Below are 26,172 nucleotides of genomic sequence, written 5' to 3'. Positions count from 1 at the left end.
GTGGGTTTCGCTTCGGCGGGGCGGTGTGGACTTGTTGGGCCAAAGGGCCTGTTTCCACACTGTAATCTAATCTAAATGTCAGACTGAAATGTGCCCTTCACCAATTGGAATCTTAGCCACTTGGTCCTCCAATCATTGATTAGCTTGACATAATTTCATGGAACTGTAGACCACCGAAGGCTATTCAGCCCATCGAATCTGCCCTGGCTTTTTGAAGGATCATTCACAGTTAGTTCCATTTCCCCAATCTTCCACATCTTCCTGCAATTTTTCTTTGTGACAGAGAAGTGCTGCCCGAAGAGTGGGAAACTCCGGGTAATAAAGGTCAGGATGTCGGATAGGTCAGAAACTTTATGAAGCTGGGGACAAGGCAGGATGGCAAAGACAGAGCAATTATAAATGAGTCAAAATGCACATTTACTGCTGAATCAGTTGACTCCAATTGGCTTAATCTCATTCAGCATCAACAAAAATTGTCATCTAGCTCCTTTGAATGACAGTCAAAGGGTTCTACACCACAAAAAGAGGCCCTTCGGCCCACTGAGTCTGTGCTGGACAAAAACAAGCATCTCACTATTCAAATTCATTTTCCAGCACTTGACCCATAGCCGTGTGTGTCTTGGTATCACAAGTGCACATCTAAATACTTCTTCACTTTTATGAGGGTTTCTACCTCTACTACCCTTACAGGCAGTGAGTTCCAGACTCCCATCCTCTGGGGGAAAAAGTTTTTCTCACATCTCCTTGAAACCTCTTGCCACTTACCTTAAAACTATGCCTGCTCCCCTACCCCCACTCAATCAAGGGGCAAAGTTTCTTCCTGTCTACCCTACTGATGCCCCTCATCGTTTTCTACATTGCAATCATGTCTCAGTCTACTCTGCTCCAAAGAAAACAACCTCAGTCTGCCTAATCGCTCTTCCAAACTGTAACGCCCCAGCCCAGGCAACATCCTGCCAAATAATTCGCTCACTGTCAGGTCCTACAACAAGTGATGAAGCATTCTGTTCTGTGCCAGGTCATGCATGTGTGTGTTCATTCAGCTGGCCGTGTATAATCCAAACGGGAAAAGTGCTAAATGATAAACATCGCTCCCTGCTGTCTCCATGCTTCACGTCACTGTTTCTCTGGCTGTACATGTTCAGTACACAGCTGGTAAACTGGCCCTTCATGGGAGGGAGGTAGTGGGGTCAGCTGCTTTGTCAACAATTCACACCAGTATCAATGTAGCGCACTATCCATATCTTCCAGTGACTGTGGATTTCACTACAATAATTCACGTATCCAAGAGTTATGCAAATGCCCCTGGCTAAAAATTAACAGCCCACCAACTATCTGGGTCATGGATGCTGGGTGTTGACTATACAACACACCCAGGGCAAAAGGTGAGCGTATCACACCCTTTCTCAAAGCTTTGCAGTTGGAGCCTCGGACAGTGTCCTATCTCACACGGTCCAGCTCATCTGCAGCGAGTCACTTTGTGTAGCGAGACTGTAAAACGCCCCAGCTCAACTTCCAAGCCCAGGTGAAGGCAAGGGGCCTGCAGCAGGCTTCCCGGTTTCATCACGGCTCGTGTAGGACATGCCCGATAAATGGAGATGCCACTCAGTGAGGCTCACAGATCGTCACGGTAGAGCGGGAGGAGCTGCACAGAATAATACAGCTGGCCACTCGCCTGTGGTCTGTCTGACAGAGTTAACCAATTAATTCCGACTGCCGCGGTCATGTAAGCACCAACCTTTGTGTTGGCTGACAGGAATATTATTGTCAAGTTCAAGTCAAATACAAAAGGCAGCCCGCAGGAGTTGCACGTCTGTGTGAACATAAGAAATTGCATTTTCATGTAGTGAGGTAGGACACGCTGCCTGAAGGCGTGATGGAAAACAGGTTCAACTGAGGCAGCCAAGAAGCCATTATGTGAATGTTTGGACAGAACCAGTGTGCAAGGTTAGGGGAGGAAGGCAGGAGAATGCACAAAGTGATAATGTTCATTTGGGGAGCCAGTGCACTCACGATGGGCCAAATGGCCTCCTTCTGCGCTGGAACACTTCTGCAATTCCGTGATAGCTGAGTTCCTGACCATCAGGCCCAACTAGCTCAAACCCAAAATGGGGTGGGGGGGAGGGGGTTGGAGCAAACACAGAAATTGCTGGAAAAGCTCAGCAGGTCTGGCAGCATCTGTGAGGAGAAATCAGAGTTATCGCTTCAGGTCTGGCGACCCTTCCTCAGAACTCAGTTCCCACCTGATCTGAAACATTAACTCTGATTTCGCTTCACAGATGCTGCCAGACCTGCTGAGCTTTTCTAGAATGGCTAGGGTCTGGCTAAGAGAGAGTGCTGTCAGATCCCTGCCAGTGGTCCCCACTTTGGGAACCATACTCCAATAACCCCAAACATTAAAATCCCCCCTCCTCCTCAAAATCCTTCCATCTCGACTGCGGAGCCTCTTGTTCATGTCTCACACAGCAAAATTAATGAGTGTTTCAGATGTTTCACTCTGCTCGTTGAGCCCTGTATCACTCAGCTTCAGGGTGTTAAGCTCGGGTGATATATTCTGCGTACATACAATTGATTTCTGATAGCTGAGAAGAGCAAGCCGACTCCACACCAAGCTACACCGTGCTGTCTAGCTGAGGCATTGATCCATTTCACTCTGGCAGCTGTGTGTTAGTTTCTGGCTGCGTGGGGGCAGGGGGGCAAGTGATGAGCTGTGAATTGGGCCCACACCCCATCTCTTCATTCCTGCCACAAGTCCCCACTGAGCCCAAACCCCCAGGCATTGATCGAGTTAGTGACACTCCCCAGAGCAAGCACTAACCTGACACCAGGGGAAAGTGAGGGCTGCAGATGCTGGAGATCAGTTGAAAAGTGTGGTGCTGGAAAAGATGAAGAGGATGAAGAGCTGATGCTTGAAACGTCAACTCTCCTGCTCCTCGGATGCTGCCTGACCAGCTGTGCTTTTCCAGCACCATACCTTTTGACACTAACCTGACACCGTCACTCAGTATGAGAGCTGCTCTCTGAAAACACCAGACCAACTCTTCACTTAGCACTACCATTCATAGGGACCATTTCATTCCTTTGCTGTGTGTGGCTGTGACCCTTGGTTTTGTCCTGGATCAATACTTATCCCTCAATTTAAGAGAAAAATCATTGATGGGATGAGGGCATGGCTGACTTTGTCAGCACTTACTGCCTTTCAGAGAGGACATTTAAGACTGAACCACACTGCTTTGGGTCTGGAGTCACATGTAAGCCAGACGAGGTAAGGATGGCAGTTTCCTTCCCTAAAGGACATTAGTGAACAAGATAGGTTTTCTAACGCTACGAATATTGCAGTGAACCTGACTCCTCAAGGTTTCTGTGTGGGTTTCCTGACTCCTCAAGCCCTGTCCACCATCTACAAGGCACAAGTCGGGAGTGTGTTGGATGAGTGCAGCTCCAACAACACAAGACGTTTGGCACCATCCACGATAAAGCATCTTGCTTATTTTGGGACCACATCCACAAACATCCACTCTCTACACCACAGGTATTCACTGTGTACTATCTACAAGAAACTGATCAAGAAAAATTCATCAAGGCTCCTCCAACAGTACTTTCCAAACCCATAACAACTACCATCGAGAAGGACAAGGGCAGCAGGTATATTGGAACAGCTGTAAGTTCCCCTCCAAAGCATCCTGATTTGGAAATATATCGCCGTTGCTTCACTGGGTCAAAATCCTGGAATTGCCTCCCTAAGAGCATTGTGGATCAACCTACAGCTCACGGACTGTGGTAATTCAGGAAGGCAGCTCACTACCACCTTCTCCAGAGCAACTAGGGATGGGCAATAAATGCTGGCCCAGTCAGTGACATCCATGTCCCACGGAGTGATTAAAGAAAAACATCCAGATGTACAGCAAAGCGTTGCAGGGGCAATGCAGTTGGAAAGATCCTCCCTGCTGATCTATCATATCCTCAGTGTTTGTCAAGCACTGAAGGCTTGCTGGTAGCATATTGACTAATCCACACCAACCCCCTTCTGCCTTTCCAGAGTGATCAGCCAGCCAGCTGTCCTCCAGCACCATGGTGGCTCAGTGGTTAGCACTGCTGCCTTGCAACAGCAGGGACCTGGGTTTGATTCCAGCCTCGGGTGACTATCTGTGTAGAGTTTGCACATTCTCCCTGTGTCTGTGAGGGTTTCCTCCCACAGTACAAATAAATGCAGGCTAGGTGGATTGGCTGTGGGAAGTCCAGGGTTATGGGGTGGGGGAGTGGGTCTGGGTGGCATGCTCTTCAGAGGGTTGGTATGGACTGGATGGGCCAAATACCTGCTTCCACACTGTAGGGATTCTATAAAGCCAACCAGCCTTAAATTAAGGCCTGTTCTCAACACTAACTCATTCCCCAAAACCGGTTTAGATTAGATTAGATTCCCTACAGCGTGGAAACAGGCCCTTTGGCCCAGCAGGTCCACACCGACCATCCGAAGAATCACCCACCCAGACACATTTTCCTCTGACTAACACACCTCTCACTATGGGCAATTTAGCATGGCCAATTGACCTGACTTGCACATCTTTGGACTGTGGGAGGAAACCGGAGCACCCGGAGGAAACCCACACAGAAACGGGGAGAATGTGCAAGCTCCACACAGACAGTCGCCCGAGGTGGGAATCGAACCCAGGTCCCTGGTGCTGCAAGATAGCAGTGCTAACCACTGAGCCACCATACGGTTGAGAAAAATTAAAACTGCAGTTGGAATCCTGAAGACTAAGATGGTGACAGAGAGATAAAACAAGAGAATGTGAGGGTTTTGTGAAAGGAGTGGGAGGGAGTGGAAGCAGGAGGGGAGAGAAAGAGGTAATTCATGAGATAGAGTCAATCTGAGAGATGGAGAGAGGAAGAGTTACAACTTGGAACTGAGTAAGAGGCCCAGAAGTTAAATGCTTTGTGCTAACATACCAGTCTGGACAATTGGTAAAGAAATTGGGTTGACTGCGAACTTGAAATTCTGGCATGTTCTTAGTCCCAAAAAAAATCACCAAAAGGTTCCTTAACGTTACAGGACACAGGATACAAGAGATAGGAAGAGGGCCAGACTATTCAGCCCCTTGATCCTCATGCCTGATATTCTGCCTCAACTCCACTTTCCCCACCAATTCTCACACTCCCAATTCCCCAGGAAACCAAAAATTCTGTTGCTCCCAGCCTTAAATATATTCTCCAATTCTCTGAGGTAGAGAATTCTAAAGCTGTACAACCCTCTGAGTGAAGAAATGTCTCCTCATTTCAGTCCTAAGTCATAGACTTCTTGTCCTGAGGTTGTGTCTTCATGTTCTACATTTCCACAGTCAACAGAAACTATCACAGAACTGTGGTGGTACAGAACATTGTCATTTGGCCCACTGTGTCTATGCTGGCTCTCTGAGCTTTTTAAACTTTGTGCCAATCTCCTGGCTTTTCCCTGCAGTCCTGCATGTTTTTGCTTATTTAAATAATCACCCTCTGGGATGCCTCAATTGAATTTGTCTCCACCACACTTCCAGTCAGTGCACTCCAGACGCTAACCAGTCCTGCGTAGAAGAAATTTTATCTCACCTTGCATTTGATTCTTTTTGCAAAACACTTTAAAACAGTGCCCTCTGGCTCTCAATCCTTTCAGTACCTCTCAATATTTACCCCTGTGCTTCTTCAGAACATTCTATGTTTCAATGAGATTGCCTCTCATTGTTTTAAACCCCAGAGAATTAAAAACTCAACGCGTAAGACAGCTCTGGGATCCCAGGAAACAGTCTGGTGACCGTTTGATTTTCTGCCTCCTTTGTTCAATGACTGGGGACATAGATTTAAGCTGAAATAGGCAGGAGGTTTACAGGAGATGTGGGGAAACTCTTTTTTACCCAGAGGGTGGTAGGAACCTGGAGCTGTAAGAGTGGGAGAAGCAGATACCCTCATAAGAAGCATCTAGATGTGCACTTCTGATACTAGGCACACAAGGCTATGCGCCAAGTGTTGGAAAATGGATTTAGAATAGTTATAGAACTGTATAGTATATGATGTTGTACCAAACATGATGTCAAATTAACTAAATCCCTTCTGCCTGCTCTTGCTCCATAACCCTTCACTTCTTGCATATTCATGTGCTTATCTAAAAGTCCCTTAAACACCCCTATCGTATCTGACTCCACCGCCACCCCTGGCAGGGGGTTCCAGACTCCCTACCACCCTCTGTGTAAAAGACTTGCCCCTTACATCTGCTTTGAGCCTTTCCCCTCTCACCTTAAATGCTTGCCCCTAGTATGAGACATTTCAACTCTGGGAAAAATATTCTGACCGTCAACCCTATCTACGCATTTCATGATTTTATAAACTTCTATCAAGTCTCCCCTCAGCTTCCGCCGCTCCAGAGAAAACAACCCGAGTTTTTCTAGCCTTTCCTTACAGCTCATTCTTTCCTAGCCTCTCTTTACAGTTCATACTTATACGGTAGTTTTTAACTGGTGTGTACATGATGAGCCAAAGGGCCGTTGTCTGTAGATCTCTATGACTCTGAGTGTAATGGAAAAGCTCACCTTCATCAAAAGTCTTCTGATCCCAGTTTCGGATGTAGTCATCCTGAAAAATGAGGAGAAGGATAATGTAATGAAAAGAGAAAATTAATTATTTATACATCATCAGTCATCTACTTTTAAAGCAGCGTACTTACGGTATGGAGATACTACAAAAGATTTGCATTCAAATAAGGCTTTATCAAATCTTAGGAACGTTTTAGCTATTCTTGGGATTTGGTGTCTGTTAATTAAGTTTTGTGAGTGGTTGTGTTCCTTAGTTTTGATTATTTCAAAACATAAAAATAATTTTCTTTGGATTGTCCCTCTCAATCCCCCTCTCCCTCCAAAATCCTCTCAGGATACCAGTCACTCTCTTGATCATTCAGAGGCACTCGAATTATGAGATTAAATTTTAATCCTTCCTTCGTGTGAATGATGAATCAAAATGCAGCCACAACAGTGGCAGGATGGCAGTAAGAGAGAGATTGTATTCCTCCTCACCTCCCAGACATAATGCACATGAAGGACAGTCAGATTAGGCTCAAAACGTTAACTCAGTCTCTCTCTCTCTCTCTCTCCACAGATACTTCCAGAGCTGCTGAGTTTCTCTAGCACTCTTTGACACTGTTTCACAATTTTACTTGTTGTCAGGAAAGCCAGAAGAACAAAGTGGACATTGCCATTGACTCAAAGTGTGAGTCCTGCCCCGCCTTCACTGAAAACTCTGCGTGTAATGATTGGATGCTGTGAAGCCATATGGACCACCCAAAGCTTTAATCAACTTGACACTTAAGCGATTAACTGCAGAGATTCTAGATTTTGCTTTTGGTTGTACAACACACTAGATGACCGTGTGATAGACTGGCTCAGTTGACAGCCCTTGTGCCTGTGGGTTGGGAGATGATCAGTTCAAGCCCCAGTACAGAACCTGACCGTACACTCGAGGCGGATAATTCAGTGCAGCATTGAGAGAATGCTCCATTGTTGGTGATGCCACTTCAGGTGAAACATGAATCCAAAGTCTAGCGTTGGCATAACATACCAGTGTGTAAACTTTTGAAAATTAATTAATTGGCGTCAAACATTTTGGGAGTGTTCTGAAAACCTTCATGAATGTGACTCCTTCCTTTCTTTATAAGATTTATTATGTTTTCCAGTTTAACACGAATGTTGAGGTTCAAAATAGATGGGAATTATTATAGACATCATGACATTATAGAATTGTGGGAGAGTTACTTCAAACCCCATCTGGTGTGCGTCCCTTTGCTGGGGTGACGTTACCGACTGATCTTCCTGTTTTATATCATGACTGGTCACATGCAAAGGCAATGACACTTTCCATTTATATAGCACCTTTATATGTCCCAAAGTGCGTCTAAAGAGACAGCAAATTTAGGAGACTTTAGGACAAGTTACCAAAGAGCTGGGTCCAAGATAAAAAAAGACAAGGGAGCGCAATAAAGAGGGAATTTCAGATCTTACAGCTGAGGTGACTGAGGTCATGGTGGCTAATGCTGCAGTCATGGAATGTAAGGGTAGCACTCAGGACACACTGCAAAGTAGCGAATTAAAGGTGAGGTGTCATCCGAAATGTCAGCACAGACCAAAGACCAGGCGACACCAGCAATGAGAGAAATTAACGTGAAATTAAACCACGTCACCACATCAGTGGCCCCCTGAAATGTACAGTGACTCGATACTGGTGGCCTGACACCACAATATTAAGTTTCTGATACTGTCTTGTGTTAACATTAGCACATAATCACTGTGTGTTTTAGCAGAGCACTGATCGGTTTAAACAGGCTCACTCCATCAAACTTGTCAATGGGCAGAATTTGAGTTGGATGATGGACTAGGCTTTCCGTTGTGAATATTCACACAGTATTATTTCTGGACTACAGGTAACTGATTTTTAAGTGCAATGGGTGATGTCAGAGGTGTGCCATTACAAGAAACAAGGGAGGTGCCACCTCAAGAAGAAATAACATCCAGTTAACAGCTTGGTTTATTACCAAGGAAATGGAAGGCTGATTATTAAGTACATTGTATTCTGTCGTATAGGAACACAGGAGCGGGGGAAGCCACTCGGCCCTTTGGATCTATTCTGTCATTCGCCGGGATCATGGGGCAAGTTGTTGGAAGGAATCATGACGGACAGGATGTACATGTATTTGGAAAGGCAAGGACTGATTAGTGATAGTCAACATGGCTTTGTACGTGGGAAATCATGTCTCACAAACCTGATTGAGTTTTTTGAAGAAGTGACAAAGAGGATTTATGAGGGCAGAGCGATGGATGTGAACTATATGGACTACTATAAGGCATTTGACAAGGTTCCCCATGGGAGGCTGGTTAGCAAGATTACATCTCATTCAATACAGGGAAAACTAGCCATTTGGATACAGAACTGGCTCAAAGTTAGAAGACAGAGGGTGGTGGTGGAGGGTTGTTTTTCAGACTGGAGGCCTGTGACCAGTGGAGTGTCATAAGGATCGATGCTGGGTCCTGTACATTTCATCATTTATATAAATGATTTGGATGCAAGCATAAAAGGTACAGTTAGTAAGTTTCCAAATGAAACCAAACTTGGAGGTGTAGTGGACAGCGAAGAGGGTTACCTCAGATTACAACAGGATCTTGATCAGATGGGCCAATGGGCTGAAAAGTGGCAGATGGAGTTTAATTTAGATAAATGCGAGGTGCTGCATTTTGGGAAAGCAAATCTTAGCAGGACTTATACACTTGATGGTAAGGTCCTAGGGAGTGTTGCTGAACAAAGAGACCTTGGAGTGCAGGCTCATAGCTCCTTGAAAGTGGAGTCCCAGATATATAGGATAGTGAAGAAGGCGTTTGGTATGCTTTCCTTTATCGGTCAGAGTATCGAGTACAGGAGTTGGGAGGTCACGTTGCGGCTGTACAGGACATTGGTTAGGCCATTGTTGGAATATTGCATGCAATTCTGGTTCTCCTTCCTATCAGAAGGATGTTGTGAAACTTGTAAGGGTTCAGAAAAGATTTACAAGGATGTTGCCAGGGTTGGAGGATTTGAGCTATAGAGAGAGGTTGAATAGGCTGGGGCTGTTTTCCCTGGAGTGTCGGAGGCTGAGGGGTGACCTTATAGAGCTTTACACATGAGGGACACAGAAGGATGAATAGACAAAGTCTCTTCCCTGGGGTTGGGGAGTCCAGAACTAGAGGGCATAGGTTTAGGGTGAGAGGGAAAAGACATAAAAGAGACCTTAGGGACAACTTTTTCATACAGAGGATGGTACGTGTATGGAATCAGCTGCCAGAGGAAGTGGTGGAGGCTGGTACAATTGCAACATTAAAAAGGCATCTGGATGGATAGATGAATAGGAAGAGTTTGGAGGGATATGGGCCAGGTACTGGCAGGTGGAACTAGATTGGGTTGGAATACCTGGTCGGCATGGACGAGTTGGACTGAAGGGTCTGTTTCTGTGCTGTACATCTCTATGACTCTGTCTTTGTCCTATATCCTTTTTTTTTCAGATAACAAAATTGATCAATGTCAGTTTTAAAATTAACAGTTGACCCACCATCAAATGTCATTTGTCAGTAAGTTCCAAATATTTACCACTTAGAAGTTAGCAAGTTTTGAGAAGGTTTGTAGCTCGGGTTGAGGGTCTGGATGTAGGTTTGCTTGCTGAGCTGCAAGGTTCATTTTCAGACGTTTCATCACCATACTAGGTAACATCAGTGAGCCTCTGAATGAAGCATTGCTGGTGTTTTCTGCTTTCTATTTACATGTTTGGGTTTCCTTGAGTTAGTGATGTCATTTCCTGTGGTGACGTTACTTATTATGGTGATGTAATTTCCTGTTCTTTTTCTCAGGGGGTGGTAACTGGGATCCAAGTCAATGTGGTTGTTGATGGAGTTCCAGTTGGAATGCCATGCTTCTTGGAATTCTAGTGCATGTCTCTGGCTTGTCCTAGGATGGATGTGTTGTCCCACCAAAGGAAATGATGTCACTAACTCCACACACACACACACACACACACACTGTCCGCACACGCACACACAAACACTCAATTTGATGGTTTAGAATGGGACAATTTGGAGCTTCCTTCTCCTGTGAAAAATGTGTTTGAAAACCATTTACAGATAAGGTTGTCAACAGTTGACACATTCATTTCAGAGATGCAATCTCTTCATATATTAGAGATAACATGGACTAGTCTGGATATAAGGATATAAGTGCAGAAACTTTGAGATGGGTTTATTAACATTTGAAAGTTAACTTGCATTGATGAGATCAGTTTGACATTTAAGTAGGAGCAGACCATTCCGCCTTTTGAACCTGTTTGAGCTCTGGTTGATCACGCAATCCAACATTACTTTTCTGCACTATTCATACATTCCATTGATGTCACTGATATCTATTGACCTCTGTCCCAAGCAGAGTGATGGATCTTCCACAACCCTCTGGGGGAGAACTCCAAAGACTCCTCACCCTCTGAGTGAAGATATTCCTCCTCATCTTAGTCCAACATATATCCTGCTCCATATTCTCGTCCTGCCCTTAATTCTGTCCACAGAAATGACTGAGATTGCAGCTACCTGACACCTCCACACACCACTGTGTTTCCCTGGCCAACATCTCTGTCTGCAGTGCTCCAGTGATGCTGGAAGAACAGGATCTCAGTTTCTGCTTCTGCAGCCTTCAGGACTCGATATTGACTTCAATCATTTTAGAATCTGAACATGAAAAAACTCGACAGAGGCCAGTATCTGTCACAAAGTCACCCTTTATTTACACATGAACAGTCCTTGACCTCAGTATCGCCTCATTCAGAGTCAGCTACCAGAGTTTCAGCATCTCTGACACCCCTTTTTTAAAAATTCTGTATTAGTTCGTTAATGTTAATAAGCTCTTGTACAAATCTTCATGAGATATCTTCTGGAAATCCACTTGGAGAACATGCGTGCATAATTCCCTGTTCACCAGGCTGATGACTTCCTTTCACAGCAAAGATGGGTGGAATATTTGGGCCTGTATCTCTTTGGTTAACCCAGCTCTGTCTTCCTGTGGGAACCAATAGCTCCTCTCACACTGGTGAATAGTGATGAGTGGGTGTCCCCTGAAATAACTCTACACAGGCTGGTACACGCCTCCTTTCTTATCTGTCAGCCAGGACTCCCTGATTAGACCAGATTAACAGCCCCAATCAGGGAACTGATATTCTATGGAGATCCAGCTGTCTGAACTCATTACAATCACTACAAACATCTTTTCCCATATTCTGGACCCATTCCCACTCCCAGGCCCTGACAATATATAGGATGCTTTCAGTGTAGCCAATCCATTTTCACCTGCTTGTGGTTCCCACCATGTTTTTTTACCAACCCTTTACCTTCCCACTGCCATCATCTCTCCCCACCCGCTCACTCCTCTCCCACCCCAGTATCAGCATCAATACTCCTTTTCCCATCGATTCTGAGGAAGGGTCACCAGACTTTGCTTTCTCTCCACAGGTGCTAGCAGACCTGCTGAGTTTCTCCAGCAATTTCTATTTGTGTATTTAATTCTAGAAATCTGCCGATCTTACCTGGTCTGACCAATATGTGACTTCAGACCCACAGCAATGTGGTTAGCTCTGAACTGCCCTTTGAAATGGCTGAGCAAACCACTTAGTTCAAAGGCGATTACTGACTGGCAACAATGCTGCTCTACCAGTGAAGCCCAAATCCCATGAAAGAATAAGGGGTATCAGAACATTAGTCATCCTGGAAATTAATGCTTACAGGTGAAGACATTTCTTGCAAAGAAACATTTTGTACGTTGAGGCTAATTTTGCCCCATGCCATCTCTAGGCCCCGGTTAGGACATTTTCTATTTTTATCCGTAATTATCGATTGTTGATACCAGGAAGCTTCAAGCTGTCAGTGGTTAGAGTACTGCAGCCTCTCTTTAATGTGCCTCTGGGCTAAGACAACTCTTCAAAAAAAAATGTATTGATCCCTTTTTTGTCTATAGACAATGTGCCAGACACCACAGAGCGAATAATTGATGGGGAATAGCGACTTACAATGAAGAAACTCAATCGAACCCTTCTGATAGCATCATCAGCTCAGATAGCACTGCTTCAGTCAGCAGCAGTTCCCGGAATGAACACCCTAAAGAAACACTTCAGATTGGCTAAATGCACATTCTTGAGCCCATATGCCATCATACTTCATTTCTCAAATACATCCATCAATCGGCATTGCATTACATAGTCAATCAGAAATGCTCGTACCTGTGGCCATGATGGAAAAAGGCTTGCTTCTATGTGGCAACCTCAGAACTCCATAATATACTTTCCAGCCAAACAGACACTTTACAAAGTGTAGGCACTGTTGTAATGCAGGAAATACAGAACCCAATTTGCACACAGTAAAATAGCACAAACAGCAATAATAATTAATTGATTGATTGTTGTCACATGTACCAAGATACAATGAAAAGTGCTGTTTTTGCAAGCTGTACAGGCACATTGTTCCATACAAAGTGCATCAGGTAGCAGAACAGAGTGCAGGATATAGTGTTACAGTCCCAGGGAAGGTGCAGAGACAGAGATCAGAATGAACATTGGAGAGGGTCATTCAAAAGTCTGATAACAGTGGGAAAGAAGCAACTCCTGAATCTGTTCATATGTGTATCCAAACCTTTTATTATTTTCTGCCCAATGGAAGAGGGTGGAAGAGAGTATAACAGAGGGGTCTTTGATGATGTTGGTTGCTTTCCCGAGGCAGTGGGAAGTTTAGATAGTCAGTGGTTTGTGTGATGGACCGGGCTGTGTTCACAACTCTCTGTAGTTTCTTGTGGTCTTGGCAATAGTAGTTGCCATCCCAAGCTGTGATGCATCCAGATAGGATGCTTTCTATGGTGCATCCATAAAAATTGCTAACAGTCTTTATGGACATGCTGAATTTCCTTAGCCTCCTGAGGAAGTAGAGACATTGTTGTGCTTTCTTAACCATCTCATTGAGCTGGGTGGGCCAGGACAGATTGCTGGTAATCGTCACCCCCACGAACTTGATGCGCTTGACCATCTCCACCTAAGCCCCGTGGACACCGACCGGGCTGTGCCCTCCACTCAGCTTCCTAAAGACTGACCTGCTCCTTCTTTTTGCTGACATTGCTGGAGAGGTCCTTGTCTTTACACCATGCTGCTAAGTACTCAATATCTCTCCTGTATTCTGTCTCGTTGTTGGAGATCCAACCTATCAGCAAATTTGTAAATGGAGTTGAGGTGGAATTTTGCCACACAGTTGTGAGCGTTTCGGGAGTATTGTAGGGGATTGAGTATGCAGTCTTGCGGGGCATTGATGTTGAGGATTCTTGTGGAGGTGTTGCCACCCATTCTTACTGATTGCAGTACATGGGTCAGGAAGTTCAGAATCCAGTTATAGACTGGGGAGCCAAGACCTAGAGTCTGGAGATGAGTTTGTTTGAAATTATGGTGTTGAAGACGGAACTATAGTTGATAGGCAGGAGCCTGACGTAGGTATCTTTGCTATCCAGATGTTCCAAGGATGAGTGTAGGTCCAGGGAGAGGTTGTCTACCATGGATCCGTTATGCTGGTAGGAGAATTGCAAAGGATTGAGGCAATCTGGGGAGCCTGGTGTTGATGTGAGCCATGACCAACCTCTCCGAGCATTTATAGAGGTCAGAGCCACTGGCTGGTAGTCAATGAGGCACGCTGAGTGGCTTTTCTTTGGCACTGGGATGATGGTGGTCTTCTTGAAGCAGGTGAGGACTTCAGATCATGTTAAAGAGAGACTAAAATGTCAGCGAATACTCCCACCAGCTGGTCTGCACCGGATCTGAGAGCACGGCCGGAGACTTGATCTGGACCAGTTGTTTTCCGTGGGGTCACCCTTGAGAAGGCTAATCCGACGTCAGCGGCGGTAACCGTGGGAATAGGTTCATCCAAAGCTGGTGGGATGGGTGACACGGTTTCACTGACCTTCTGTTCAAAGCGAGTGTAGAATGCATTGAGCTCGTTGGGTAGGGATGTACTGTTGTTTTGTAGCCCATTACGTTGTGTAAACCTTTTTACACACGATAGCTGTCCATGTGGTTAGACTGGGTCTCGCGCTTAGTTTGGGATTGCCTCTTGGCATCTATAATCACTGACAACAATAATCTGGTGATCACAGAGAACTATCTTGTTTTTCTTCAAAATACGTGGAATGCCATGGGATGGTTTACATCCGCCTTAGACAGCAGATAGGCCCTTGATTAAAAGCCCCATCTGAAACACAGTACCTCTGACAGTGCAGCACTGCCTGGTACTGTTCTCGACACTAGACCAGAGACCATTACACTCTGGGTTAATATCAATCAATACAGGGCATTATATTGACTCCTGCTGCTCAGATCCATAGAGTGGATGGTATAAACATTTACAAACTTCTGAGCTGCACCTTCAGATAGTGAACTCTCTGTTTGGCCTTGTATATATTTGAGGTTACTTTATGTACGTTATAATGATACATCCATTCACAGAGCCACCTATATATACACACACACACACATACACACACATACACACACACACACTCACATACACACACTTGCAGATCAGGAAAGGATGGGCATTTTGCATAAGAGAGCTAGAGATCTCTCTGCCAAGTAAAACCAAGACTGAAGTTCTCTTTGCTGGACAGACATCTGAATGGTTTAGAGGCGGGAGGCAGTTTAGGGTATGTTAGCACTGGAGAGTGACTGAGCAGGCAGAAAACAGACCAGTAGACATGTTCGAAACAGAGCAGGGTTTTAAGAGCTCTCCAAACAGTTAGGAAGGAGAGAGGGGACATTCAGAGAGATTGAAGTCCACATGACAGCACCTCGAGCAATGCAGTACTCCCTCATGACCATAATGATTAAGCTGCTGTTCCTAGAATGCAGATGGCAGGGAATGGAAATGGCCAGGTTGGATTTTGACAAACAGGTTTAAGACATTGTGTCCTCAAGAGATTCACACAAGCAGAATAATGCTCTGTGCATTGTACACTTTAATTCCCCTGGTTGCGAAACCCAAATTATCGCGAGTTGGAGCATAGTATTAAAAATTTTAAATGTTGGCCCGTTGATCAGGAACTCTCTCTCTGATCTTTCTGGTCTCCATTTTAAGACCCTTCCTTAAAATTCAGTTTTTAGGCTAAAGCTTCTGGTCGCCAGTTTGTACAAGCTTATATAGAATCCCAGTAATCCCTACAGGGCAGCAAGTGGCCATCTCAGCAGCAGTGCGGTTGTTATCAAATCATCTGCCTTTACTACTCCTGGTTGGGGATAAATATTGAGGGACAAACACCAGGCCTCATTATCACATGGTCTGCTATTACACAAAACCCATTATTAACCACTAATAGTTCCCCATTAACAACTATTTATCGTCCAGGGCTGACCATTATCCACTCCTTTGCCTGTCCAACTATTCTTCTCTCTCTTCGGGGTCTATCTCCACCTATCGTTTACTCCTTACTCCCTTCAGCATAAAAACCAACATTATCTGAACTACCATCAGTTGTGAGGAAGAGTCACTGGGGACCCAAAACATTAACTCTGACTGCTCTCCACAAATGGTGTCAGGCCTGGTGAGATTTTCCAGCGATTTCTGTTTTTGGTTCTGATTTCCAGCATCTACAGTTCTTTCAGTTTCCAATATTGATCAGGACACTGATAAGGACCCTTCTATTCTTCGTTATATCATGGGAATTCTTCTGCCAACTACAACTGGCCTCAGCATGGACTTCCAGTCTCGAGGTGATTCCTCTCTGTGCAGTCCCACCGTGGCTAAGCACTTAAGATAAACTATAACGTTTGAACTTTATTTTCTACTTCAAACTAAGAAGGTCTGCAATGTGTAACTTTTAATCTTATTTGGTATGTTTTACACTATACTACAATTACTGCAATGTTTAACTTTTAATTTTAGCGGGTTTTGAGAAGATTTGGAGCTCAGGTTGAAGTGCTGGGTGTAGGTTTGCTTGCTGAGCTGGAAGGTTCGTTCAGAGTACAGAGACATGCATGAGAATTCCTAGAAACATGGCATTCCAACCGGAACTCTATCAATAAAAACATTGACTTGGACCCCATTTACCACTCCCTGAGAAAAAGAACAGGAAATGACATCACCATAGGAAATGATGTCACCACAGGAAATTAAATCACCAATCCTAGAAAACTCAAACATATAAATAGAAAGTGGGCTACACCAACAGTGCTTCATTCAGAGGCTCACTGAAGATGTTACCTAGAATGGTTACGAAACGTCTGAAAATAAACCTTCAAGCTCAGCGAGCAAACCTACATCCAGAACTTTTAACTTTGTTTTTTCTTTCTACCTTGTCCTTAAGATACTAGGTACTTGTGTGGTGACATTATACACTTTTCACTGTACTGCTGTACTTGTGATGTGGAGGAGCCGGTGTTGGACTGGGGTGTGCAAAGTTAAAAATCACACAATACCAGATTATAGTCCGACAGGTTTGTCTGGAAGCATTAGCTGGTCCTTCATCAGGTAACTCAAAGGATGAAGGAGCGGCGCTCTGAAAGTTAATGCTTCTAAATAAACCTGTTGGACTATAACCTAGTGTTATGTGATGCGTATGACAATAAAATCAAAATCAAATTAATTAAAAGTCAGTGGGTCTCGGCTTTACATCTCAAACAAAAGATGGTATCTCTGGCAAATCTGTACTCCCTCATAACTGCATCAAGTTGCTTTCTATTTGTATTTAAATCTCTAAAGTGGAGATTGAAATCACAGCTTCCTGACAAGAGGCAAGAGTATTGCCTTCTGATCATCAGCTGCTACCCAGTGTTAGAGAGATTGGGCACTCCCCAAAGACAGGCAAACAGTTAGGGGAAGCAAAATCACATTTTTAATCTGTCAAAGTTAACCATAAACGATGAAGAAACGTGAGCAGAAATTTAGGAGGCGACATTTATTAGGAACGATTAAAGTTAAATTAAATTTATTCAAATATGTGCAGTCCTCACTTTCTCTACTTTATTCAAATATCACTGTTAAGAATGTTCATGTAAATCAGGATCCATTATCCTTTTGTAATGCAACAGCATTTATGACAAAGTAAGATAGCGCATTTACAGTAATGTAAAATAAGAGGTTTTTTTACAGTAATCAAAAATTATACCATATACAAGAAAATTAGACCATGTACCAGAACAAAGCTACCACTAACCTCCACTTCCTGACCGGCAGCATGAGATGGGGAGAAAGTGGGAGGAAGAAAAATGAAAATAATCAGTAAGTTCAGGGAAGTCAAAACCAAGTCCAAACAAAATTAATACAGATTATGAGTGGATCCACAGCTCATTGGGAGATTTGTCAAGCTGTATCCAGTTCCTTTAACAAGCTAATGCTTGACCAGACCATCCATTTAATAAAAGATGCAAAGGAACTATTTTGTATTTTGTGACACATCTTCAGGGCAAGTGAGATACCTTCTTCTCCAACGTACAGTGAGTACCACTGCACACAAGGTCCTTGTAATAAAGGCACATGATCAACAGGTAGTGAGACACAAAGGTCAGTTGAGATGTTAAACCAAGACCCCCCCAATGATCCAGCTGCTGAGATTGGCTTGACACAGTTGGTAGTGAAACCAGAAGCACTGCTTCTAGCTTCCCCAGCCAAGTACCCCAACAATCTACAGTAACAGGCGGCTCATATCCTGGGTACCATCCCTGGCTAGCACCCTCATTGCTGAGCCACGGGTCCATGAAAAGTTGTGGTATGGATTGAGGCCACTTGGTTCATTGCTTCCAACGAGTAGCCATTCAGCATAACCCACTTGCTAGCCCTTGGTACGTGGCCTCACAGAGTCATGGATGGTAGATTGCAGACCCATCTTCACTAAGGATAGAGGAAAGCGAAAGGTGGTGGTGGGGTAATGATGGGAAAGAGCTGCATCCATTCCTCAATTCAACCGGTTAACTGCCTTATTAACCAAATGATGTAGTCAGTGCTGTAGCTAATTACTGAGGGAATGAAGAAACCACATCATCCATGTAACCAAACCACAACAGTAACTTGGTATTGTCTGATGCAAGATGTGAGATTAATATCATTTAAGAGTTTGGATTTTGAACTAGTGGCATATGGAGTTGGACTCCGTGTATGAGGGGATTTAATGAATAGTTTGTCAGTATTTATGAAGCCATGTTTGATTATAAACCAGTCTGAGACAAGGATCCTGTGGAGTGATAATGGGTATTATTCATGCAGTTTGCGAGTCGTGCAAACTCAACATCCTTTTTCAAGCTCCAATTGAATAATAACTTGTAACAGCTAAAAAATAGATCACACATATATCTTCTGTGGTTAGGTGTGTACAAAACGCGACAGAGTAAACACTGAAGAGCATCAGCTTGTTTTCAGTTTAGAAGAATCAGGACTTTTTTAAAATTAATAGCTTGGAAAGCTTTTGGATTCAGTTCTGTAATTCTGGTTAAACATATACATACTCTTAGAGAGTTTCCCCTAGAGAGAGGAGTCATATAGGAAATACATTATCTCATCGTAAGGGTTTCAGTTGAGACCTTCATACCAGCAGTGTTATGCAGAATCTGAAGAGGTTATTTGAAGCTGAGGAAGTCTAAGTTCGGTTATGTGACTTCTCAAGGAAGAGGTAATCAAATTGTCAAAACTGAGAATTGAAAGAAACAGTGATGTTAAACATATCAATGTGAAAGCAAAGTGAATTCTCTCTGCTGTTTGTATTTTTAGTGTATGTTTTGAAAATGTTCAATGTGCATTATATGTAAATAGCTTGGTTTATTCTATCTTCTTTTCTTCTGCGTAATAAACTTTGTTAAAACCAAATCATCAGCATTGTGTGGCATTTGTGTTTCAGTGAAAGACCTTCCCCTTTAAAGAAAATAAAGATCAAGCTAGATTTCAGTACGGGATTTCAGTCCAGTATTAACATCTGCTGCGATCATAACTATTAAAAAACTACCAAACTGATACCAGTTTCATGATCAGATTTCATAGGAGCATTATGCTTGCTGCAATGAATCAGCTTTGTGTGATATCTCTGCTGCAACACAGAAGCAGAGTCATAAGGTCATACAACATGGAAACAGACCCTTTGGTCCAACTCATCCATGCCAACCCATGAAGTATAGCCTGGTATTGTGTGATTTTTAACTTTGTACACCCCAGTCCAACACCGGCATCTCCAAATCATGCCAACCCAGATATCCTGAACTGAAGTAGTCCCTTTTGCCTGTATTTGACTCATATCCCTCCAAATCTTTTCTAGTCATGTCTTTTCTCAATGTCTTTTAAACATTGTAACTGGACTCGCATCCACCACTTCCTCTGGAAGTTCATCGGGGGGGAGGGGGGGGGGGTGTGTGGGAAAGGATCTCATATGATTGCACTCTGTGTGATAACGTGCTTCCTGCTGTCACTCCATAACACTTAATCTTTAAGTTTGTACTTCCCTGGTTGACCCTATATTTGTGGTTCAATATCCCTATGATCCCTTTACAACTGAACACAGCAGCAGATAGAGGCCACTCAGTCCATTGAGTCTGCTCATGGCCAAACCATTCTGCTTTTATTATCTTCTCACTTCCACATTTCCTTTTGCGTCATCAAGGGTCTATGTGGCAAACACCTGAATCCGACTGTTCAAATTAAAGAAATGATGTTCAATGAAGGAGCCAAGTCTCAGACTGGGTTTTAAAATCGTGTTGTTCTCACCTTCAGTGAAGAGCTGTGCTTTCAGGCAGAGCATTCCTCAGGAGAAACCTCCAAGGTCATTCTGAATTTCACATCATTAAAAAATAAATGCTTGTGAAATCTCAACTGGATTGTAGACTACTAAATTAATGCTTAAATGGTGCACACCTAAGAATGATAGTCGTACATATGATCTGTTCCTGGGCATGTTAATTATTACTATTACAAATTATTATTCTATCTGAGCTTGGAAGACAATGTTCAAGAGCTGACGTTTTCCTCATATCTACCCATATTTCTACTTTCACTGGATGTAAGTTAAATGAGAATTTGCTCCATCACTGATAATGAGATCTTGCTGTGCTCAAAATGGCTGCTGTGTTCACATTTAACAGCGTTCACTGTACCTCCATGTAGCTCATTTGATGTGATGTGGCTTGAGTGAACATTGATGACACTGTTCAATAAAAGTTTTCTTAATTCAATAGAATTTGCAAATCAGTGAAAATTACTCCTCTTCAATTGCCCATAGGGGCTTAGTACAATATTCCTCAGGTCTCAAACAACATTTTTCATTTAAATTAACAGAATGTTTCACCAATTACTTTGGTACATTAGAAAGAGTCAGATTTACTGAGGACAAGAGAGCTCTCTCAGCCATTTTCCCCTTATTGGGATCTCTGGATTCTAGGACCATGGCTTTAATTTCTGCCTTTGAACCATTTCTGAGTAACCAGTCCAGGGAGGTCATTACATATCGGAGCTGGTGGGATTTGAACATGATGTCCTGTCTCTGAGGAGGGACACTACTACCCCACCACAAGAGTCCTTAATATTGTCCCTCGAGTTACTTTAATCAACTTGTTCAGAGATGTTATTGCATACCTCTGCAGCAGGTGAGACTTGCACCTGGCTCTCCTAACTCAGAGGGAGGGACACTACCACTGCACCACAAGAGATTCTAATTTCTTCCAGTGATTGTGTGAGAGCAAAATGGCCTCTCATCAGGAAGCAGGTTAGGCCATGGAGGGTTGGAGACAATTTAAGTCGCGAGTTTTAACCAGAACAACTGATTTTATTTGCCAAAGCACTTCTAGCTTGGAAATTGGAATCTTAGAAAATGTTTCCTCCTGGAATGAATGTATGGGATGGGGGCGGAGAACTAAAACTGAGGGCGTTTCCATAGTTTAAGAATAAGACTTCTCCCTTTTTAAGACAGAGGTGAGGAGAAATGCCTTCTCTCGTTTTGAGTAATTCTCTTTCGCAAAAGGTAGGGAGGGCTGGGTCTTTTAATTTATTCAAGGCTCCATTTGATTAATTTTTATGATGGGGTGGACAAGGTCAGAGGTCACGTGACACCAAGTAATAGTCCCACAGGTTTACCTGAAATCACAATCTTTCAGAGTGATGCTCCTCATCATCTCAGTTCTGAAGAGTCATCCCGACACCCTGAGGCTATGCCCTTGGGTCCTAGTCTCTCCCACGCGAGGCAGCATCTCCACATCCCAGACCTCTCAGTATGCTGTAAGTTTCAATCCGATCAATTCAGCTGAAGAGGAGTTTCTTCTTGCACAGAGTCACTAATCTTCTGAATTCTATGAACTTTTGAGTTACAAGTTTGTGGACCCAAGTCCGACTCCAGAGATTTGAGATTATAATTCAGGTCAACATTTTTACCGCAATACTGCAGGAGGGCTGCATTGTCAGGGGTACTGCCTTTCGCGTGAGATTTTCCAATATCTTTCTCATCTCTCAGTAGAATGTAAAGGACCCAACTGTCTGACTTAAAATGCAGGGCAGTTCTTGCAATATTTGTTCTGGAAGGAATATCACAACAGATTATCTCATTTGCTCCTCGTGAAGTGGGGGGGGGGTCCTGAATTGTGTGAATGATCTCACCCATTTCCTACTCAGACCTTACACTTTCAAAACAAAAATACTTAGCTGGCTACAGAGTGCTTCAGGCCATTGTAAGGCTGTGAAAGGCGCTTTATAAATGCAAGCCTTTCTTTTTGTCAACATAAATGAGAACATTAAGGTTTGATAGTGTAAGCAATTTGGGATATCTGGAAATTAATGGGAGCATGCATTTAGTCATCAAATGCGTCCCTGAGGATTTTTGATGTCAGATGACACTTGAAAGCAAATGATTAGACACTTCTGGCCTATGGGATAGTAGGTTGTGCAAAATAATTTGTCTCCATGATACAGAAAATTGCAAATTTATGCAGGTGAAACACCATTTAATTACATTTCCTGCAGCAGCACTACAGCACATACAATTTAGGTTCAGACATTAATGTAGTTCAGCTAAAGCAGTTAATGACTGTGTGAAATGTTTTTGCTGAATACGACTAAGGTCACAGGAGCCTAACTCAACGGCAGATTTCTGTTACATTGCAGTTTAACAGCAGGGAGGTGGGGGTCGTTTCTGGATAAGTAATCCTGAACCCCAAGGCTAATGTCCTGGGGGGGTGGGGTGGGGGGGAATGGGTTCAAATCCTATGGCAGATGGTAAAGTTTTAATGCAATAAAAGTCAAGCATAAAAAGGCTGCAGCTTACTGTTGGTCATGTAACCACTGTCAAATGTCAGCAAAATTCATCACTCCACTATATCCTTCCTTATCTCGTCTACATGTGACTCCAGTCCCACTGCAATACGGTTGACTATCAACTGATCACTGTGCAATTTGGGATGGGCAATAATTGTGGGTTTAGGCAGCGGTACTCATGTCCTATGAGCTAATAATAACAAAGAAATCAGCCTCTGGAACAAGAGGGAACTGATTTGGAAGAGAACACATCATCCTGCAGAATAAAACAAAGATGCTGAGGATCTGAAACTAAAGCAGAAAGTGCTGGATAAGCTCATCGGGACTGGTAATGTGTGTGTGCACTCAGAAACAGAGTTAGCCATCCGAGTCCAGTCACCCTTCCTCAAAAATCAGACGTTTTACTGGTTTTCTCTCCGCAGATATTGCCAGACCTGCTGAGGTTTTCCAGCCATTTCTGGTTTTGATTCTGCAGAATGACCACCGTGGAAGCAAAATAAAACTGATAACAAATTGTCTGTGAAAATGTTTAATATTTCATTGGTTTGCTGTCTGCAAATATCAATAAACTGAAGCATCCATTTTGTTTGTAAGATTCCGTTCTTAATGCTACAATCAGGAAATGCATAAAGTGACTTTGTATTTATACAATTTCAGGATGCCTTAAAATGTTTTACAGCCAGTGAAGCGTTTTAAAGTGTTGGAGCAAAATCACCCAAACTTAGGGTGGCACAGTGGCTTAGTGATTAGCACTGCTACCTCACAGTACCAGGGACCTGGGTTTGATTCCAGCCTTGGGTGACTATCTATGGGAAATTTGCACATTCTCCCTGTGTCTATGGGTGTTTCCACCCACAGTCCGAAGACATGTGCAGGTTAGGTGAATGGGCCATGCTAAATTGCCCGTAGTGTTCAGGGATGTGTAGGCTAGGTACATTAGTCAGGGGTAAATGTAGGGGAATGGGTCTGGGTGGGTTACCCTTCAGCATGTTGGGCAGAAGGGCCTGTTTCCACACTGTAGAGATTCTATGATTAAACTGCAGTGATATGAATGACCAGTTCATCTGTAGGTTTTTATTCTAGGTAAGGGAATAAGTTTGGAAAATTCAACTACTACCACAGAAGCACAAATGTTGAACAATCCACTTCTTAGCAGGACTGTCCAATTTCTCCTATGACAAGCCTTATGCTCCAGTCATAGAGATGTACAACACAGTAACAAACCTTTCAGTCCAACATGTCCATGCCGATCAGATATTCTAAATAAATCTAGTTCCACCTGCCAACACGTGGCTCATATCCCTCTAAACCCTTCCATTCATGCCTTTTGAATGTTGTAATTCTTCCAGCCTCCACCACTTCCTTTGGCAGCTCGTTCCACACACACACACACCACCCTCTGCATGAAAAGGTTGCCCCTTACGTCCTTTTTAAATCTTTCCCCACTCACCTTAAATCCATGCCCTTTTATTTTGGACTCCCTGACACTGGGGAAAAGACCTTGGCTATTCACCATACCTTGCCCCTCATGATTTTATAAATCTCTATAAGGTCACCCTTCAGCCTTCAACACTCCAGGGAAAATAGCCCCAACCTATTCAACCTTTCGCTATTGCTCAAACCCTCCAAAACTGGCAACATCCTTGTAAATCTTTTCTGGACAAGTTTCACAACATCTTCTCTATAGCAGGGAGACCAGAATTAGACGCAATATTCCAAAAGTGGCCTAACCCAATGTCCTGTACGGCTGCAACATGACCTCCCAACTCCTACACTCAATGCATTGACCAATAAACATAACTAAAACCACAAACTCTTGTCCACTGACCCATGTTCATTCATAAGGAGTATTAATGGAGTGTATATCCTTCAGTTTTATATTGTATTCAGTCTTAGAATTATAGAATATAATTCTAGCACAGAAACAGGTCAATCAAAATTATGAGTTGCACAGATGGAGTCCAGAACTAGAGGGCATAGGTTTAGGGTGAGAGGGGAAAGATATAAAAGCGAGCTAAGGGGCAACATTTTCACGCAGAGGGTGGTGCGTGTATGGAATGTGCTGCCAAAGGAAGTGGTGGAGGCTGGTACATTTAAAAGGCATCTGGATGAGTGTAAGAATAGGAAGGGTTTGGAGGGATATGGGCTGGCAGGTGGGACTAGATTGGGTTGAGATATCTGATCGGCATGGATGAGTTGGACCGAAAGATCTGTTTCCATGCTGTACATCTCTATGACTCTATGACAGGGTAGACAGGAAAGAATTTATTCTCTTGGTGGAGAGATCAATGACCAAGGGGCAGAGATTTAAAGTAAGGTGTTAGAGGGGAGGTAAAGAAGATTGTTCCACCAAGAGGATGGTGGGTATTTGGAACTCACTGTCTGTAAAGGTGGTAGAGACAGAAATCCTCAAAATGTTTCAGAAATATTCAGATGTCCACTTGTGATGCTAAGGCACACAAGGCTATTGGCTAAGTGGGGGAATAGCTAGGTGCCTGTTTTTGTCTGGTACTGACTCAATGGACCAAAGGGCTGTTTTCTAAGCTGTTCTTCTCTGTAATGCTCTGGCGTGCTGTACCGGTTCTTAGCAAGAACTCATTAGTGCATAGTATGGCTACTTTCTAATAGTCTTGATTAATATTTGTCTTCAAATAATTGATTTCTGAATCTTTTCTACTAATGCTAAAATCTTCTTATACCCTCTATCCACACCCCTCTATTTCTGTCAAACCTCCTCCCAAGGTTTAGCTACATCTAATCAATTGTATTATGGTCATTTAAAACCTTTTAACATCTACAAGATAGTGAACAATCTCCAGTGGCCTTGTGGTAAACAATAGGATTTTGCCTCTTGTGTTCTGAGATTGCTGTAATACTTTATAATTTTGATATGTTTTATCAACACATCAAATCATTCAGCATACTATGCAAACTTTAATTTGCAATGTTTTCCTAGGTCAAGCTTCTTAATCATTCTGAAATAGCAACAGCAGTCAACCTAAAGGTTCCAATTCAATGATCCCATCACCAAAGGATAACTATGGTGGCAAACATTTTTTCATTCTTCTTGTATGAGTTGAGGGCATTTATTGTCCATCCCTAACTGCCCTTGAAGTGTCTGGCTCACTAAGTCTTTTCAGAGGGCAATTAAGGATGGATATGGATCTGCAGTCACATAACAAGCCAGACTGGATCAGGAGGGGAGAATTCCGTCCCTAATGATGTTGGGTTTTGGCACTGCATTAGGCTCTTTAGCCAGCATCTTCCAAAGCAACCACCATTACCATCTAGAAAGACATCCTGCCCCTCCACCCTCAGACCCCACCCCTCCAACCGGAACAAGGACACCCCCCCC

At 43.4% G+C, this 26,172-nt stretch overlaps 1 protein-coding gene across 2 annotated transcripts in view; it reads right to left on the bottom strand.

Moving 5' to 3' along the window:
- Positions 1 to 26,172, bottom strand: part of spock2 (SPARC (osteonectin), cwcv and kazal like domains proteoglycan 2) — a 73,805-nt gene that overhangs the window by 33,830 nt on the left and 13,803 nt on the right. Inside the window, exons 2-3 of one of the 2 annotated variants that reach the window (XM_043679136.1) lie at positions 17,755 to 17,763; positions 6,561 to 6,603 (exon numbers count right to left, since the gene is read on the bottom strand). In XM_043679136.1, the coding sequence (XP_043535071.1) occupies positions 6,561 to 6,603; positions 17,755 to 17,763 (52 nt within the window). The remainder of the gene's footprint in view (positions 1 to 6,560; positions 6,604 to 17,754; positions 17,764 to 26,172) is intronic. The other variant, XM_043679138.1, reaches the window with a different exon arrangement.

The sequence above is a fragment of the Chiloscyllium plagiosum genome, chromosome 38 (genome assembly GCF_004010195.1).
Source record: "Chiloscyllium plagiosum isolate BGI_BamShark_2017 chromosome 38, ASM401019v2, whole genome shotgun sequence".
NCBI classification, from domain to species: domain Eukaryota; kingdom Metazoa; phylum Chordata; class Chondrichthyes; order Orectolobiformes; family Hemiscylliidae; genus Chiloscyllium; species Chiloscyllium plagiosum.
Note: the sequence above shows the minus strand (reverse complement) of the source record. Positions and strands in the feature narration are given on the sequence as shown.